The 16,099-nt window shown below is 50.8% G+C and overlaps 9 protein-coding genes across 9 annotated transcripts; 6 read left to right on the forward strand and 3 right to left on the reverse strand.

The window, feature by feature from the left end:
- Window positions 1-48: 48 nt before the first annotated feature.
- On the forward strand, window positions 49-1,732 carry P153DRAFT_365580 (uncharacterized protein). The gene has a single exon (XM_033667847.1). It carries the CDS (start codon window positions 98-100, stop codon window positions 1,652-1,654), a length of 1,557 nt encoding a protein of 518 aa, XP_033525342.1. The 5' UTR covers window positions 49-97; the 3' UTR covers window positions 1,655-1,732.
- A 584-nt stretch (window positions 1,733-2,316) lies between these two features.
- On the forward strand, window positions 2,317-3,909 carry P153DRAFT_384171 (kinase-like protein; the record flags this gene model as incomplete). Its single annotated transcript, XM_033670319.1, has 1 exon — window positions 2,317-3,909. One exon carries the CDS (start codon window positions 2,317-2,319, stop codon window positions 3,907-3,909), a length of 1,593 nt encoding a protein of 530 aa, XP_033525343.1.
- Window positions 3,910-5,100: 1,191 nt separating this feature from the next.
- On the reverse strand, window positions 5,101-6,075 carry P153DRAFT_287077 (alpha/beta-hydrolase; the record flags this gene model as incomplete). The annotated part of the gene is made up of 1 exon (XM_033663505.1): window positions 5,101-6,075. One exon carries the CDS (start codon window positions 6,073-6,075, stop codon window positions 5,101-5,103), a length of 975 nt encoding a protein of 324 aa, XP_033525344.1.
- A 1,076-nt stretch (window positions 6,076-7,151) lies between these two features.
- Window positions 7,152-9,264, forward strand: P153DRAFT_421955 (mate family transporter). Its single transcript, XM_033672341.1, has 2 exons — window positions 7,152-8,164; window positions 8,211-9,264. The coding sequence occupies exons 1-2, from the start codon at window positions 7,531-7,533 to the stop codon at window positions 9,137-9,139; spliced, it is 1,563 nt and encodes a 520-aa protein (XP_033525345.1). The 5' UTR covers window positions 7,152-7,530; the 3' UTR covers window positions 9,140-9,264.
- A 548-nt stretch (window positions 9,265-9,812) lies between these two features.
- P153DRAFT_417205 (Arginase/deacetylase) lies at window positions 9,813-11,826 on the forward strand (the record flags this gene model as incomplete). The annotated part of the gene is made up of 8 exons (XM_033672158.1): window positions 9,813-10,381; window positions 10,436-10,623; window positions 10,701-10,784; window positions 10,834-11,013; window positions 11,069-11,110; window positions 11,163-11,473; window positions 11,528-11,688; window positions 11,737-11,826. Exons 1-8 carry the CDS (start codon window positions 10,247-10,249, stop codon window positions 11,824-11,826), a joined length of 1,191 nt encoding a protein of 396 aa, XP_033525346.1. The 5' UTR covers window positions 9,813-10,246.
- Window positions 11,827-12,281: 455 nt separating this feature from the next.
- P153DRAFT_287130 (uncharacterized protein) lies at window positions 12,282-13,072 on the forward strand (the record flags this gene model as incomplete). The annotated part of the gene is made up of 2 exons (XM_033663512.1): window positions 12,282-12,981; window positions 13,032-13,072. 2 exons carry the CDS (start codon window positions 12,282-12,284, stop codon window positions 13,070-13,072), a joined length of 741 nt encoding a protein of 246 aa, XP_033525347.1.
- Window positions 12,937-13,721, reverse strand: P153DRAFT_365585 (dabb-domain-containing protein). Its single transcript, XM_033667848.1, is given in 5 exon segments — window positions 12,937-12,981; window positions 13,017-13,018; window positions 13,031-13,384; window positions 13,440-13,550; window positions 13,604-13,721. The coding sequence occupies 3 exon segments, from the start codon at window positions 13,667-13,669 to the stop codon at window positions 13,229-13,231; spliced, it is 333 nt and encodes a 110-aa protein (XP_033525348.1). The 5' UTR covers window positions 13,670-13,721; the 3' UTR covers window positions 12,937-12,981; window positions 13,017-13,018; window positions 13,031-13,228.
- P153DRAFT_365586 (uncharacterized protein) lies at window positions 13,712-15,449 on the forward strand. The gene has a single exon (XM_033667849.1). The coding sequence runs from the start codon at window positions 14,022-14,024 to the stop codon at window positions 15,000-15,002; it is 981 nt and encodes a 326-aa protein (XP_033525349.1). The 5' UTR covers window positions 13,712-14,021; the 3' UTR covers window positions 15,003-15,449.
- Window positions 15,365-16,010, reverse strand: P153DRAFT_365588 (uncharacterized protein). Its single transcript, XM_033667850.1, has one exon. It carries the CDS (start codon window positions 15,901-15,903, stop codon window positions 15,685-15,687), a length of 219 nt encoding a protein of 72 aa, XP_033525350.1. The 5' UTR covers window positions 15,904-16,010; the 3' UTR covers window positions 15,365-15,684.
- Between the last annotated feature and the right edge of the window lie 89 nt (window positions 16,011-16,099).

Here is a 16,099-nt window from a genome sequence, read left to right on the forward strand (position 1 = left end):
TGGCACGGGCGCATCTCAGAATCTTCGGACTTCCGTGTGTCCATCACCATCCATCACAACGCGGTCGGCTCACCCACCGCTGGCCGTCTCTACAGTCATGCATCCCCGGTGCCAATTGCTCTCAGGGCGCCTCGCCTCGTCTGGAGCAGTCCTCCGCAACCCGCAGTCCACGCAGCGGACCTTCTCCACCTCGTCTCCCCTCCACAAAAACCCTCTACAGCGGAAACACGGCGGCGATCTCGGCTCCCATCTCCCCAAACACGTCATCCCCCAAGATGCACTCATCCCCGAATACCCATATGGCGACTATCAGTTATTCAAGCAGTCGAACAAGGGTCTCTACGGCGAGCAGATGATCCAATACGGCAACAACGTGTCCCACAAGACGGAGACGAAGACGCGACGGAAATGGAAGCCCAACGTTCTCTCCAAAAGCTTGTTCTCTGTGGCACTTAAGAAGAGAGTAAAGCTGCGCATCACCTCGAACGTGCTCAAGACAATCGATCGCGAGGGTGGCCTGGACGAATACTTGCTCAAGAGCACCGAATCTCGCATCAAAGAGCTGGGACCCACTGGGTGGGCGCTACGATGGACGCTGATGCAAAAGCCCGACGTAATTGCACGGTTGAGGGCTGAAGCTGCTGAACTGGGGATTGATCAAGCTATCATCGACAAGCAATGGCCTACCCATCAAATGATGGCTAGAGAAAAGTCTGCACAATACGTTCTTACGAGGGATTCTGAACAAGCCATTCTCGCGAGGGAGTCTGAACAGGCCACTCTCACAGGGGAGTCACGATTCGTTGTTGATGAGGAGGATTATATGGGAGAAGCAGAAGAGGAAGAACCATGGGATGCGGTGGAACCAGCAACCTCTCAGAGCCCTGCCCCAACCCAGTCCAAGGCACTTAGACAGCAGGAACGAAAAGTCACCACCGAAGCCGTTAGCGAGTACATCAAGGCCGTCAAAGCTGCTGAACGCTATTTGAAGCGAGGATTGGTGGACAGCGAGGAAGAAGGACTAAAGCTAGCATTTGTGCGTGCGAAGGAGCGAGAGGAAGCCAGCACGCAGCTAAAGCAGAAGTTCGACGAGAAGGTTGGGCAGCAGTTCAGCTCTAAAGACCTCCAAAAAGTCAGGACACAATTCAAACTACCCATCATCAACGATCACGAAGCAAGGAAGATCGCCTACAACCAATGGAGACGTCAGCAGATTGAACAGACTGGCAGCTACGAAGCGTGGAAGCAGTCACAGAACGCTGAAAAGACTGCTGCACGGGACGAGATGCTTAGAGAAGCCGGAGGACCCGAAGCATGGCAAGAAAACAGGAGGGCTATGTACGCGAAACTTATCAAAGATGCTGAGAGAGCGCCTTCGAACCAGACGCTGGACGCAGAGACACGGCAGTACCTCCGGAATGCGATCAAGAAGGCGGATAGAGCGATCAGGGCCAGGACATCGGGTGGCCAGCAGGTGTATGCTGAGTTGACGTTGGAGGAGACCCGCCATGGCCGCCAGTCTCGCTCTGCATCTTCAGGTGGTCTGGATGAGCTGATGAAGGCGTCAAAACGGGAGAAGAATACTGGTGGAGATGCTTGGGCCGCGTTGGTTAGCTCGAGCAATAAGTCTACCGAGAGTCGGCTGAGGACATGAGGGCATTGAACATAACGACGTAGTGATCTGTATCAACACTGTGTATACCTCTTGCATGCGTACAGCATTGTATGGACCAACAGAAGTGATTGCTCTGGTTAAGGATTGACGTGAATGCGGTTGTTCTCCTTTTCGATATAAACTCAACAGTATATGTTTGTAGTATCATCTGAGTATTCACAGCAGATCAAGAGATGGTTTCGCACAGCATGCTGCAAGATGTGGCTTGCTACACAGTAGAAGTATTGGTGCGCTTAGCACCTTCCTCACTTCGTTGCAGGAAGGCGCAGGCGAGGCTGTGTATGACGAACCTCACCACGTCAACGTCAGCCGCACCGTGTCTTCAACACTTCAACACTCTAACCCTTCATACCTTTGTCTGACCTCTGTTTGGCTTCTTCGCGGCGTACGAGTGGAGCGTTTACTTCTCGTCATCCCATCGCTTACGGTTATCTCTACCTCTCGTCACACAAGCCGGCCGATAGGGTTCAGCCTTGTGGCATACGACGTCGGCTTTTCCGCCTTGGAGTCACACTCTCTCGCGTTGTGGGAACTATCCTTCGACCTGAATTAGAAAGCGTAACGCACTCTGTTACGTTGAAATGGATGATTTTCGGTTATTTCAAACTTCCCAATGTGAAGATCCGGTTCCTTCAAATCGAATGTCTGGTGGTGAGGCTGTGCAGCCGCCCATAGGATTGTTGGAAGAGAGGGGCCTGCAGACCGCACCAGATTTGTCGTCTTCATTCGGGCAATTCGAAATTAGCCCGTTACAGGAATATGAAGCCGGTTTCGACATGGATCCGTCGCTGTTCTCACCGCAACCTACCTATCACGAAATCTATCATGATGAATATATGCAGGACGAGAACATGGAATCCTTCTGTTTCGAACCGTTGCCTTCTCTACGGTCACATGTTCAGCGATATGCTTATTTCGCACACATGCATCAGTCATCAGATAAATCCTGTCAGGAAACCGGCCACGCAGCGATGTCGACTTTTAACTCGCCAGCAAGTTTTATGACAGCTAGCAGTCCAGCGTCTTTCATTACCGCTCGTTCCGCGTACAACAGCCCAGCCTACAATCTAACTATGGAACCAAGTCCTACGATGAGGATAGAGACAATTCTTGAAGAAGATGCGACAGGCCCAACTCTATCAAGACCACTCATGAAGTTACAAAACGACTATCATGCAGCTCTCGAGCAACAAAATCTCATCCAACCTTTTGACAAGGAATTAAACTGGTCAGGAAAAGGTCAACACGTCACGTTTTTACCCGGAGAAAAAGTTCCTCTGAAGGTCCTGTCGCATCTTGGTGCGTCATTGACGGCAACGGTTGAAAAAGTACTCTGCCGGCGAATCGCAATCGCAAGGAAAACGATGAGATGCTCACGTAAGTGGGCCGTTGCAGATGCTCTTCGCGAAGTGTACCATCTACAAAATCTCAGACATTTTCACATCGTCCAACTCGTAGGCTCCTACGTTCAAGGTCGTAACTTCTCAATCTTGATGTATCCGGTTGCTGAATGTCACCTTGGCCGTTTTCTTGATGATACCGCAGATATGGAGGACTACCAAGTTGATCGGTATGTGTTTCTAGCAAGTAGCCTCCATTGTCTCACTTCCGCAATCGCCTTCGTACACGAGCATACCACAAAGCACATGGACATCAAACCTCAGAATATCCTTGTAAGATCAGCGTTCATATCTGACAAATATATTTCCTTCTGGAGTAAAAAAGAATGGCGAGTCTACCTTGCCGATTTTGGCCTCTCCCGCTCCTTTGCAGCACAAGATCACAGTCAAACCGATGGACCTACCTCACGTACTCCACGTTACTGTGCGCCAGAAGTCTACAAGTACGAGTCTCGGGGTCGATCCTCGGACATCTTCTCTCTCGGTTGTGTGTTTCTCGAAATTTTGACTACGTACTATGATCTTCATCCACACGATTTCGCTGAGTTCCGGCGTGGAGATGGTGACGACGAGTCGTTCCATGCAAATATGGACAAAGTGTCTCAATGGATTGAAAAGCTGTCCGAATCGCCTGATTTCTTCCCACCCAACCTGATTTCTATTGTTGAACAAATGGTTAGGCGAGAGCCAGATCAGAGGCCTACAGCCATACATATCAAGGCTTTCTTTGCTTCTCTGCCGCAGGAATCTTGGTTTCGATCCCGACCTTGTTGTTCACAGCCCCCAGAAACGTACGTCGTATATGATGAAACGCTTTCTACAGGCACCGGATGATGGCCCTTGATTTGAAGCATGCAAGCGACGGAGCGGCAAAAAGAACCAGCCCTTAGTTGGTCGAACTGCCAGGGGTTAAGCTACGTCCTTCTTCGCTGATAACGTAACGAATATCCAGAATTCGAGGATAAAGATACCTTAGACAAGGCGCATACTATCAATACTTGTGGCATACAAATTTTACACAAAGTTCGCGTATAGTTCTCTAGCTGTTTGAAATTTCGCTGCACCTTAGTCCCAGAAATATAATCACCAAGTGAAGGCAGTCCAACACAATGTAAGATGCGGCTTCATCTCATGACAAAATACATTTCCAACCGTAGCAAGGCCTTGCTTGTTAAGCTAGATGCTTGCAACCATGCGAAGAACCTGTACAATTTGCCAGGCATCATGTTTCCACATGGTAGATGAACCCCCAGAACGCATCTGAGTTTTCTTAGGCAAAACGCAATTCGCACTCTGTGTTTGGCTACATGATACCCCTCGAAGACAGTTTCGCAGATCTTTATGGGTTGGTCAAGGGTATTAGAAATAGGGTGGAAGGAAGGAGAGAGTGAACGAGTCAATGACATGTCTGAGGAGAAAACTCAGAAGAAACATCATAATCAAAATGCCAGGATCGCAGATCCAGAAGAGAATGATAAAGAAGAAAATAAGGAGAAAGATAACGGAGTAAAAGGCACACTGCTGGATACATAAATCTGAAGTACTCATCTCGAGCCTCCACTGTTGAAGAAAGAGATAAGAGAGCCTTGTCTGGAGAATGGAATTTCATGCATGTCGTGCGTGAAGCTCCTGAATCTGTAGACCCGCTGTCGCCATCTCCCGCTGTCAATCTGTCGACCTTGAAGTGGAGGCTTTAATGTTCGTCAGAGCTAGCATAATTGAAGTGGAGGTTTAGCTTGGGGTCCAAGTCGACAGCAATGCGATCTTGAAAGTCTTTATGCAATTTTGATGTCCATGCTGAGGCTCCCACCACCAACAACTTCCAAAAAGCGATTGTAAAATTGGAGGCCTCACCATATCGCTTGGATTTGGTGAGACAAGATGGCTTACAGCCTCGGTTGACTTGCAGGTTGCAGTAAATCTCGGCCCGCTCCAGGGCGAGAAACAACGATCTATCTTGTGTTTCCTTGTCGTCACGTTTTGAGTATGGGCTTGCTTTCTACGCCAACGCCCAGCAAATTTGCGCTAGTGGCTGTTGGCTTTGGAGAAGGTGTTTATCAGCCACTCTGATATGCTGTTGAGCATGGCATCTGTTGCAGCTACTCTCGCCTTCTCTGCTTCGGTATCCTTGACGGGAAAGCCTTCGAATGCATGTGGTTGACCATACACCTTATAGTATTGCACTCCCGGCGCTCTCCAGCCTTCTTTGCTCAGAACCTTAGCCTTGTCACCCGCAAGCTTGTCGGCCATGACTTCGAGCTCGCGGCAGAACATGTCATGCTCAGCTCCAATGAGTAAAACTTCCGATGGCAAGCTTTCCCTCGTAGCGAAGAACGTTGGGCTCACGCGCACATCCTCCATGGATGGTTTCTGGGCTTCGTCGACGTATAGATTTTGGATTGTATCCCAGCTCTTCCCTATAAAATCTGGGACTGAAGGATCTGGACGAGTTGCCATCTTCGTATCGCTGTTAGGTTCAAATTCAACGGCAGGATATATCGACACAACGCCCAAGATCTTGGGCCAGAGCCGCGAATCTTGCGCCGCGCCGAGAAGAAGGTTGCCTCCAGCTGAACTGCCGCAAAGTACGACTTTTGACTTATCGGTAGGCAATTCTAGATCATCGATCACGGCAAGCGATTGAGCGATGACATCCTCGTAGGCAGCGGGAAACTTGTTCTGAGGAGCTTTACTATAGTCTATGCTGACGACGATACAATTTGCCTGGTCAGCCAGACGTCGCGCCAAGACGTCGTCTGCTGCAGGATAATTGATGATAAAGCCGCCACCGTGAGCTCGGATCACGAGGGGCAGAGTCTTCTTCCCCTGGGGGTCCTTTGGTGTGAAGATACGGCAAGCATAAAGATTCGGCCGACAAGGGTAGTTCTCGATACGGTCTGGCTGTGTCATAGGAGAAAGCCAGGGTGAGCTCCTGACGTAGAGCGAGGTGTGGGCGATTGCCCTGATGCAGGCCCACTGGACGTGCGCCAGCGTCCACATGGCCGACTTCTCGAAGTGTTCCTCAGATCTGGATTCCCTTGTACTTGATACAAGCTATTGGAGCTGGTTATGGATACAGCTGCTCGACTGAGCCGGATGGGCGATGCGATGGAAGGCAAGGTGGGGTTCCTCGAGTACCTGGCTTACGCGCCTTGCTGGAGTGGCTCAGCGATAGCCGAGAGTCCGGCTCGCCAGAGACCGGCTCGCGAGACTGTACGTGGTGTTGGGCGGGCGCGGCTGCCTCGTGAAATGATTAAAACACTATTTCAAAGTAAACGAATTCATAAAAGTATGTACTATATTGAAATCAAGTCAAGTTAAAAATAACAGCATGATTCATTGTGAACTAGATAAGAATTAATCAGAAGCTAATGGTTATAGTTTACTATAAATCAACCGTAGTACCTAGGGCTAGTAGCAACTTTGACATAAGCTACGATAGATCAGTTGGCAACACATATAGCACGCTTACTAGACAGAGACGAGAGTGAAATACAATGTTGTAGCTTCTACGGTTCAGCTTGGCTGATTTGGTACAGTTTGTTTTCGGAGCACAGAGGATACGTTTGTTTGATGCGGTATGTGAGCTCGCAATAGTGGAGCTAGCTGCAGAGAATTATAGCCAACGCGATCGGACTAACTGAAGAGACAGTCTCATATATCAAGCCATGCGGATGAGAGTACCTATGTGTACTTGTGTATGTGGTAGAATGAGCGGTATGATTTTCCGCTCCGCAGGTGCGGACAACGCCGGTTTTGGCTTTGCCTATTTACCACTAGCGTCTTCCTTCCCCGTTTCTTTTCTCCACCTGATTTTGAGGCTACTGACAGCGTATCGCTATCTGCGTAAGACGATGCTTAACCAGTGAATCCTTGCATCGCAATGCTCAAACTCGACACGGCTCGCTCTGGCTCGATAGCGCACGGCCAGACAGGCTCGGGGGCGTTTTGCGAAGGCCCACAACGTCGTGCCGATACGAAGAGTGTCTTCCAGTCGCACCGATTGGACCTGTGAGATGTTAAGAGCTCGCAATTCACGTAAAACTAATTGAAAGCCTCAGCCAGGCTGGGGTGAATGCAAGTCGATAAGACTATAGCTGCATACGCATCCAGTCATAGGTACTACCGATCTCTCTTTGCCGACAAAGTCCACAGCTACACGCATGTTGTTCCGTCCGCGCCGCCTTCATTGATTCGCTCGGTGTAATTAGACCCTAGGCTAATACACTGGTTATGTCCGTTGCCGCAGTATGGTCCATTAAAACATGTAGGCACCAAACGCTATCAACCTCCACTCTCTTGCGTCTCAAATTCCCTCATGTAGGCATAGTATGTCGCATGTTGCATGCAGTCCACATTCTGGGGTTGACATCAGGCGTACAAATTCTGTCTCTCTTCCTATACGATAGGGCCTTCTTCTGATCCTTTTCTGCTGTCTTTCAACTTACGCCCAGCATGGCGAACAACACAAACAAACAGAGGTCTTGGATCCCTGGTATTTTTCAAAAGTCGAAAGATACCGGTGCCGAACCAGACGAACATACGTCTCTCTTTCCACCCACACAACATGACGAGTGGACAACCGGCGAAACGTACGAGTTTGAAGACGATGCCGCCTCGAAATCCCAAGTCATCTTACTGGAATTCTGGATTCTACTCAAAGGCTCTTTACCTGTAGTGCTGGCTTATGCACTCCAAAATTCACTCCAAACGATCTCTGTCCTGATTGTAGGACGACTTTCTCCGGAGGCCTTGGCAACAGCTGCTTTCTCTTACATGTTCGCTATGGCTACAGGCTGGCTCATTGCTCTCGGGGGGACCACGGCAATTGATACGTTGGCATCCGCAAGTTTTACAGGAAGCAAGAATCGTCACGATCTAGGCATCATCCTACAGCGCTCGTTCATCGTGCTCCTACTGTTTTACATACCAGTTACAATTCTTTGGTTTTGCTCGAAACCACTTTTCAAAGCTCTCGGCCAAGAAGAGTACATCGCGCGGGACTCAGCGAAGTTCTTGACAGTGCTTGCTCCAGGCGGACTTGGTTACATTTATTTCGAGGCCTTGAAGAAGTATCTACAAGCTCAAGGTATGCAAGTCCGTAGATTTCTACGTTCAAAAGCTGATAAAGACAGAAATCATGAGACCAGGTACCTACGTTCTCCTCATCACTTCCCCCTTGAGCGCCGGTCTGAATTTCCTCTTCATCTACACATTCCAGATGGGACTTCTCGGCGCACCGCTCGCTACTGGGATTTCCTACTGGGTTTCGTTCCTTCTCCTCCTCGCCTACGCACGATTTGTGGACGGTTGGCAATGCTGGGGAGGTTGGAGTCGAAAGTGTCTCCAGAACATGTCGGTATTTGCGCGCTTGGCTTTTCTCGGAGTCATACACGTTGGGACAGAATGGTGGGCATTCGAGATCGTTGCTCTTGTCGCCGGCAAACTCGGAACGATACCACTGGCTGCACAAAGTGTGATCATGACAACTGATCAGGTGCTGAATACGATACCTTTTGGAGTGGGAGTTGCTACCTCTTCTCGCGTTGGCAACCTCCTGGGATCGCGCAATGCAAAGGGCGCAGCAAGAGCTGCAAATACCGCAGCTGTGTTGAGTATGATATTGGGCACCCTTGTTCTGGCCATCCTGATGGGAGTCAAGGACGTTTACGCAAAGATCTTCAACGATGACATTGAAGTTATCAAACTCACAGCGCAGGTGATGCCCTATGTCGCACTTTTCCAAATTGCTGATGGGCTCAACGGAAGCTGTGGTGGAGCTTTACGAGGAATGGGCAGACAACACATCGGGGCCACCGTCAACATTGTCAGCTATTATTGCGGAGCCTTACCACTGGGCATCTATCTGGCTTTCCACGGCTGGGGTCTTGCTGGGCTTTGGATTGGTCAGTGCATTGCCCTGTACCTAGTCGGTTTTGGAGAGTGGGCCATTGTGGCCTGGAGCAATTGGGATTATCAAGTCAAAAAGGCGTTTGAGAGGATGGACTCGGACGACCGGGCAGAATTGGGTGTCGCCGAGGACGATGAGCCGAACGCAGAGTAGAACTAGATAAGTTGCCGGCATATTTCAAGCTTAGTAACGGTGTTTGAACAATTACACGAGTAGAGATAGATAGGAGTTCCGGTGATCTCATGCACTATGTGTCAAAAAACTACCCAAAATGGGCGAAGCGAGGCTCTAGCGCCAGACCCTGGTTCCGCTCGTCTGAACGTCACCTCTTCTTACCTCCATCCCGTTGTCTCCCCCCGCTCCAACGTGTTCCTTCGATGACATATCGTGCAGGACCATCCAGTAGGAAACCAATTGACTTATCTTGAGCATGTCTAGGGTAGTTCTGACATCAACTCGGCTATCGCTTACAGATCATTCATCATCCACGAAACATAGATTGTCGAATCGATTCTCATAGAGGAGTTCCGAACCCAGCGGCCACTGATAGCTTTCTCCCGAGCTTGCGAAACGTGCGTCAACATCGAGCGCTCTGTTTGCACGTCGATAAATACGTAAGAGTTGCATCGGAAGCACGTAACCTGCATGGGTTTCCAGCTTCTTATCCCGCTTCTGATAAGACTGGTTATCAAGATACAACGTGCTGAATTTTGACTTTACGGCATCGTGCATCTGTCTTCTCATTCGTCGTCTTTCGATCCCCAGACTACGGTTCCGTCATCACACATGGCGGGGTGACTCCACTTCGATACAACGGTTGTGCTACATTCTTGTAACTTCACCTGGCATAACAACGACCTACACCGGGCTTCTCAAGCCTCCAAAGTGGCTTGCATGCCTCAGTGTAGATATAGAGAGCGCAAATCGTCGAAAACCTCTTATTTACATGAACAATCAGTCATTGATCAACAGCTATCTGGAGATACGGAGAACTCAGCTCAAGCATGGATCCGCCGACCTAACGCCGATGCCTAGAGCTCATCGACAGCTTCTAACTGATTGTAGGTACTCGGTTGCTGAACCTGCATACATTATTATGACACAGTGTACCGGGGTAGCTCCAAGCTGTTTACCTTACAGGAGCTTGTCGAGATGCCGGACAGAAACCCGCAAGCCTCTCACAGCTATTTATCTGGACTTCCCACGTCTCCGGGTCTTTTTATCATTTCAGTTACTCTCTAGTGCTTCAATTGCCAAAAAATGAAGCTCTCTCCAGTTGTTCTCGGCTTTGCAGCTGCTGTGTCCGCCCATGGCGACCACAACAAAGATCAGGACCCAATTGGCCCACACGAGGGACTGTGGTACAACACTCTTCCTGGTGATGGCGGAACGCAGGTAAAATCTCCCGTTTACACTCTAATCATCGAGTAAGTACTAACATTGAAGCAGGCCGACTCCATCTTCTCGGGTATCTCCACATTCGGTCGCCTCCCATATTATCCATGCCTTTCCAGCAACAAGGTCAAATTTGATATCGCGTTCATAGGCGCTCCATTCGACACCGGGACATCGTACCGTCCAGGTGCCCGTTTCGGACCAAGTGGCATCAGACAAGGTTCTCGCCGACTCAATCTCTAGTATGTTTCCCTGAAGCAGTCAAATGCTTACTTTTTGTCTTTTGTGGGCATAAAGGCTCACGAAAGGTTCGATTTAGTGGCGGTTACAACGTTCCACTCAAAGCGAATCCCTTCGATTCGTGGGCAAAGGTCATTGATTGCGGAGACATCCCAGTCACCTCGTAAGTTTCACCTGTCTACGATGTTCCCAGATCTAATTTGTGGTACTAGATACGACAACGCCTATGCGCTGAAGCAAATTGAAGAAGGTCACAATCTACTTTTGAGTCGGGCTCCGGCCACTCATGCCGACAAGCCTGGCCCTTCCAAGGAGGGCAAGACCCTGCCGCGGTTGATCACTCTTGGAGGTGACCACACCATCACTCTCCCTCTTTTGCGCTCTATCAATCGGTAAGTCGCCGCGCACATATTTATGAAAATACGCGACACTGACTTTATGTCCTAGCGAGTATGGCCCGATCAGTGTCATCCACTTCGATAGTCATCTGTAAGCTCCAGATATTCCAACCGTAGGAGAGCAATGACTGATAGAGCAACAGCGACACTTGGAAGCCCAAGGTCTTTGGCGGCGCTCCCAGCGAGCAAGCCAGCATCAACCACGGAACCTACTTCTTCCACGCCTCGCAAGAAGGTCTTCTTGCCAACGATTCCAACATCCACGCCGGCATCCGCACGACGCTGTCCGGACCATCTGACTATGAGAATGACGGCTACTGCGGCTTCCAAATTGTCGAGGCCAGGGAGATTGACAAGATCGGCACTGATGGCATCATCAAGAAGATCAAGGAGAGAGTCGGTACAGATAAGCCTGTGTACCTGTCAATTGATATTGATACTCTGGACCCAGCTTGTAAGTCGCTTCTGATATAAAGACATGTGTAATCTGAGCTGACGGGGTGGATAGTCGCGCCTGCTACTGGTACGCCGGAAACTGGTGGATGGACTACGCGCGAGCTTCGCACCATCATCCGTGGCCTCGAGGGTATCAACCTTATCGCATCAGATATTGTTGAAGTCGCCCCCGCTTACGATACCAATGCTGAGCTGACAACTATGGCTGCTGCTGTGAGTGACATCTCCGATCCGAATTGAGTATTTACTAACACCACATAGGATGTTTTGTTTGAGGTAATGACGCTGATGGTCAAGAAGGGACCACTCAGCGAGATGGGGTCGGGTAAACAAGAGACAATCGAACTCTAGGTCAGCGACCAGAAGCTTGATATGAGTCAATGAAGTACATGATACGCGTTTGTGAATGAATGGAGTTGGATTGAATGACAGTATTCACAGAGTAGAACACACGAAGAGGGGCCTCAATAGGGGTTAACGTATCAGTGGGGCCCGTGTGACGGTGGTCTCATCATGATGATTAGATCGTAAATCAATAAATTGTCAAATACCACTTATTCTTGAGAGCGCATTCGAGATTGGATGGAATGCCCAGTTCCGAGATTTCGGAAGCAACTGAAAAGAGTAGCCAGTCACATCGCTTTGCTTGGTAATGATACGGTGTGCCGGTAGTTCCCGTGCATGACATAGCACTGGGCGAATTTACAAGGCGTGACAGTTGTATGACCAACCAAGTATCTCTCTACAAATCACTCGCTGCCATTCTTGCCTCTGATCGCACAACCTCTTGCTTCGAATCCGCGACCATGTCTCTGCCGCGCACAACCAGCGCATTCGCGCGCTCCTCAGCCTCCGCATTCCGACGATTCGCCGCTCCTTCGACTCCCCGCCCGTGCACACAATGTTTGCGAACATTTTCCTCTTCGTCGCCGTCCCGGCAATCGTCGAAGCGACAGATGCAGACGGCAACCGCCTATCAACCCTCCTCGCTACATGCTGAGCTACCACCGCGCAACATCGGCGTTCCAGACACATCGATAGCAGGCGGAGTACCCGAGGCAAACAGCTCATTACCGCCACGGCTGTCTTCAGAACAGCGCAGCCAAACCTCACAACAAGACCGACCGAGTGTGAGCATACCAGAAGGCGAGGCACAGATCAGCCAGTCAGCGCCCACAAGCAAACCTCTCCGACCGCGGCGATACAACTTTGGGCCACGCAAGGCGACAATAAAGCTCTCGCCCTCCGCTGTAGCGCACCTGAAGGAGCTGCTCGAGCAGCCGGAGCCAAAGCTGATTCGGATAGGGACGCGGGCAAAGGGGTGCTCTGGGCTGGCGTATCATCTGGAATATGTAGATAAGCCGTCCATGCTGGACGAGCAGGTGAACCAGGATGGTGTCAAGGTTTTGATTGATAACAAGGCGCTATTAAACATCATTGGGAGTGAGATGGACTGGCTGGAGGATAAGTTGAACCAGCGGTTCATCTTCAAAAACCCAAATATCAGTGAGTTTATTGTTGAAGGAACTCGAGGAGCTGGGCTAACAAACATGCAGCTGAGCAGTGCGGTTGCGGAGAATCCTTCAGCGTTTCATGATACCCTAATTCACGACCTGTTCGATGGGCAAGAATGCATCACCTGGCGTAGCATACTCGGTGGTAGACCTCGGCACATTCACCATGTCCTATGAATACTATTTGCACTATTCAGTGTTACAAGCAACCTCTTATGGGCATTCCATTCATCTCAGCCCTACATCTTGCCAGGCACGTAGTCTACCACCTTTACATCTTGCACAAGTGGCAAGGCGAACTTGAGGAACTCCTGGTGGGCTGGATCCTTGTGCACATAGTAGTCGCGGTCTTGCTCGCTCTCAAACTCGACTACGAAGCCGTGCGTAAAGCCACCCTAACGAGCTGTTAGATTTGGCTGTACAGGGGGGGTTTGAGGGGACTGCTCTTACAGCATAGCCTTCGGGGCTGTTGTTACGGCCTCCAGTGGAAGACTTGATGTATGGAGTCTGGGAAGTTGGGTGAACGCATTTTTGGCCGAGTGCGAGCATGCGTGCACATGCCTGTATGTTGCTAAGTTAGAACGTGTATCAGGGGTGGTCGCTGCAAGACTTGCCTCTTCGACTTGCTCGGCGGACAGTGTGGACTTCCACTCGAATAGTACAATGTGAACGATGGACATTTTGAAAACAGCTCAGACTTCTGTGATGGTTCGATTGATGAGAGTGGGCGGATTTGAAGGGCGAGTTTGAAAGAGCACTACTTGTAGGTCAAGATGTGGGTCAACCAGAAAGTGGTGCTCGTGCGGATTACCTCGGAACGCCAAGCGGGACCATCGCGATGATCACTGCGGTAGCTCAGCAACACGGCAAACGTACATTCCGAGGATGACTTCACGAAAATGACAAGCGTTGCTCTATTGTACTGTTAATCGCCATGTCCGACTGCGAACACGTCGTCCCCGATCAGCAGCCCAGCCGTCAGGTTGCATCGACTACCCCCGAGCTCCGCGGGAGTCTCCCATAGTTCGCACCATGGCGAACGCGCTACCTCTTCCCGAGCAGATCATATATCTAATCATACGCTTCACGGCGTCAGTACCAGATCTGCCACTATCCATCCACTCGCCGAGGACCTTAGCCACGCTTTCCCTGAAGCAGCTGATTCGATCTCACCTGCCGCCTGACCATGCATTGGCGCGTCTACGGTTGATATACGCAGGCAAAGTCCTCGCAGACGCAACCTCGCTGTCGAAGTCGCTAAGGTTACCGCCGCCTCTGCCTCCGCCGCCGCGGGATGGGGCGTATCACGAGAACGGGCCAGGGAGCAAGAGCAAAGGGAAGCAGCCGCTGCGAGACGCACCGGCAACAGAGCATGGCACAGCTACAGACATACCGCCTGAAGCGAAGAAGTACTACATACACTGCTCTCTAGGGGATGCCCTCACACCTTCGGAGCTGGCCAGTGAAGCCACCCTCGCGCAAGCCACCGAAACCACGCTGAAAGCGCAGTACGAAACCTCACAAACCTCGCCCTCCCAGCGTCGCTCCAGCACAAGCAACGATGCGCATCCTCGACGCAGCTCCACGGCCGCGCCACCACCCCAATCCCATGGCTTCGACCGCCTGCTTACGTCTGGCTTCACCCCGCAGGAAATCGCGTCTCTACGCTCTCACTTCCAAACCAACCTCTCCTTTACCCACACCCCCGACACCATGCCCTCGCCCGCCGAGATGCGCGTCCTCGAGGATCGGTGGCTGGACAGCACAGCCACGGATCCGTCACCCGCATTGGCGGGGGAAGGAGGGGATACGGGGTGGGGCGCGGGGTTTGCGGTGGAGGATGGCGGGTTAGATGATATGCTGTGGGGATATATGACGGGATTTTTCTGGCCGCTTGGAGCGCTGATTTGGGGGTTTAGGGAAGAGGGAGTTTGGAGCAGACGGAGGCAGTTGGCGGTTGTTATGGGAGTTGTTATCAATGCTATTTTTGGCTTCATGAGATGGAGCGCTTGAGCAGAGGACACGGTTTGTAGGGGTTGGGCAGCTACGTCGTTGGTATGGAACGACTATGTGTAAGAGTTAGTAACATCAGACGTTGATACCGAGTAAAGGTCGCGACATGATCACTTCGATCGGCATACGCAATTTAGCGACGAAGCAATTCAGTCACAAGCAACTCGTAATCGATCCCTATTTTCCGACAACATGACGTGACCATCGCGAGCGCGAGCAGAACCCCAAATAGCAACATGCCAACAACACACCGGCCAAGGCATCGCTAATTACTCCCGCAGTGATCACATCAAAGTCTCTCCATGCGTTCAAAAAGCCTCAACACACGGTCTAGACGCCTCGCATAAATCAAGAGACGTGCTCAGCGACTCACGATCGCGATCTCACGATGCAACCACGCCCTGCCACGATCACAACATAATGTGCTGTAACACGCAAAGTGGAAACCGGTACGTAAAGACCCTACGCGCTCAGCACAACAAGACTCGTGTCAATCCTTTAACTGTCTAAATCCTTCCTTTGGAGGTTTAGTCATGAGAAAATTTTGCCTCAACGTGAGACTCACAAAGCAAGACGATTATGTATTCGGTGGGGCCGCATGATCAGCCAGCGATGCGCATTCCGTCGGAAGAGCCGCCAGGGGAAAACTTTTTCTTATTGGGTTATACCTCCAAAGGACGTGCTAGGCTGCGACGTTGCCGTTAACGGTCGCGCATGGGAGAATTTTGGGTGGCTCTGCGGCGCTGAGCACGCCTGTTTTGGCCGCCGTCGGGAAACATATGGCGGGAAACTTGGCTTGGACGCGTGCAGGGCGTGAGGGATTGGTGGGCACGGACTCGAGGGTGCGCCTTGCTGGGGTTCTGAGCAGTATGATTGGCTGGATGGTGGAGAGCGGTGTCATAAGGTCGTGGAAATTTCAATGTGTGCAGGGCGTGCTCGTGAATAATTTTTTCTCCTGGATGGCTGATGAGGTGAGTTACGAAACTTGGCTGGTGTCATAGGGTGTGCGTGTTTGTGGAACGTTGGGGTATAAAGGGTTGGGGGGAGTAGCTTGGTGAAGAGTATCATCTCACGATACAAAGCACACCAAGCAAGCA

The sequence above is a fragment of the Dothidotthia symphoricarpi genome (assembly GCF_010015815.1).
Source record: "Dothidotthia symphoricarpi CBS 119687 unplaced genomic scaffold P153scaffold_7, whole genome shotgun sequence".
NCBI classification, from domain to species: Eukaryota; Fungi; Ascomycota; class Dothideomycetes; order Pleosporales; family Dothidotthiaceae; genus Dothidotthia; species Dothidotthia symphoricarpi.

Bases quoted from the DNA above. Each gene is read 5' to 3' on its own strand.
- P153DRAFT_365585 (XM_033667848.1), bottom strand. From the start codon at position 13,669: ATGTCCATCGTTCACATTGTACTATTCGAGTGGAAGTCCACACTGTCC. The intron at 13,551-13,603 runs GCAAGTCTTGCA...AGCAACATACAG, and splicing joins CCGCCGAGCAAGTCGAAGAG to GCATGTGCACGCATGCTCGC. The intron at 13,385-13,439 runs GTAAGAGCAGTC...ACAGCTCGTTAG, and splicing joins ACAGCCCCGAAGGCTATGCT to GGTGGCTTTACGCACGGCTT.
- P153DRAFT_421955 (XM_033672341.1), top strand. From the start codon at position 7,531: ATGGCGAACAACACAAACAAACAGAGGTCTTGGATCCCTGGTATTTTT. The intron at 8,165-8,210 runs GTATGCAAGTCC...TGATAAAGACAG, and splicing joins GAAGTATCTACAAGCTCAAG to AAATCATGAGACCAGGTACC.
- P153DRAFT_365580 (XM_033667847.1), top strand. From the start codon at position 98: ATGCATCCCCGGTGCCAATTGCTCTCAGGGCGCCTCGCCTCGTCTGGA.
- P153DRAFT_365586 (XM_033667849.1), top strand. From the start codon at position 14,022: ATGGCGAACGCGCTACCTCTTCCCGAGCAGATCATATATCTAATCATA.
- P153DRAFT_365588 (XM_033667850.1), bottom strand. From the start codon at position 15,903: ATGACACCGCTCTCCACCATCCAGCCAATCATACTGCTCAGAACCCCA.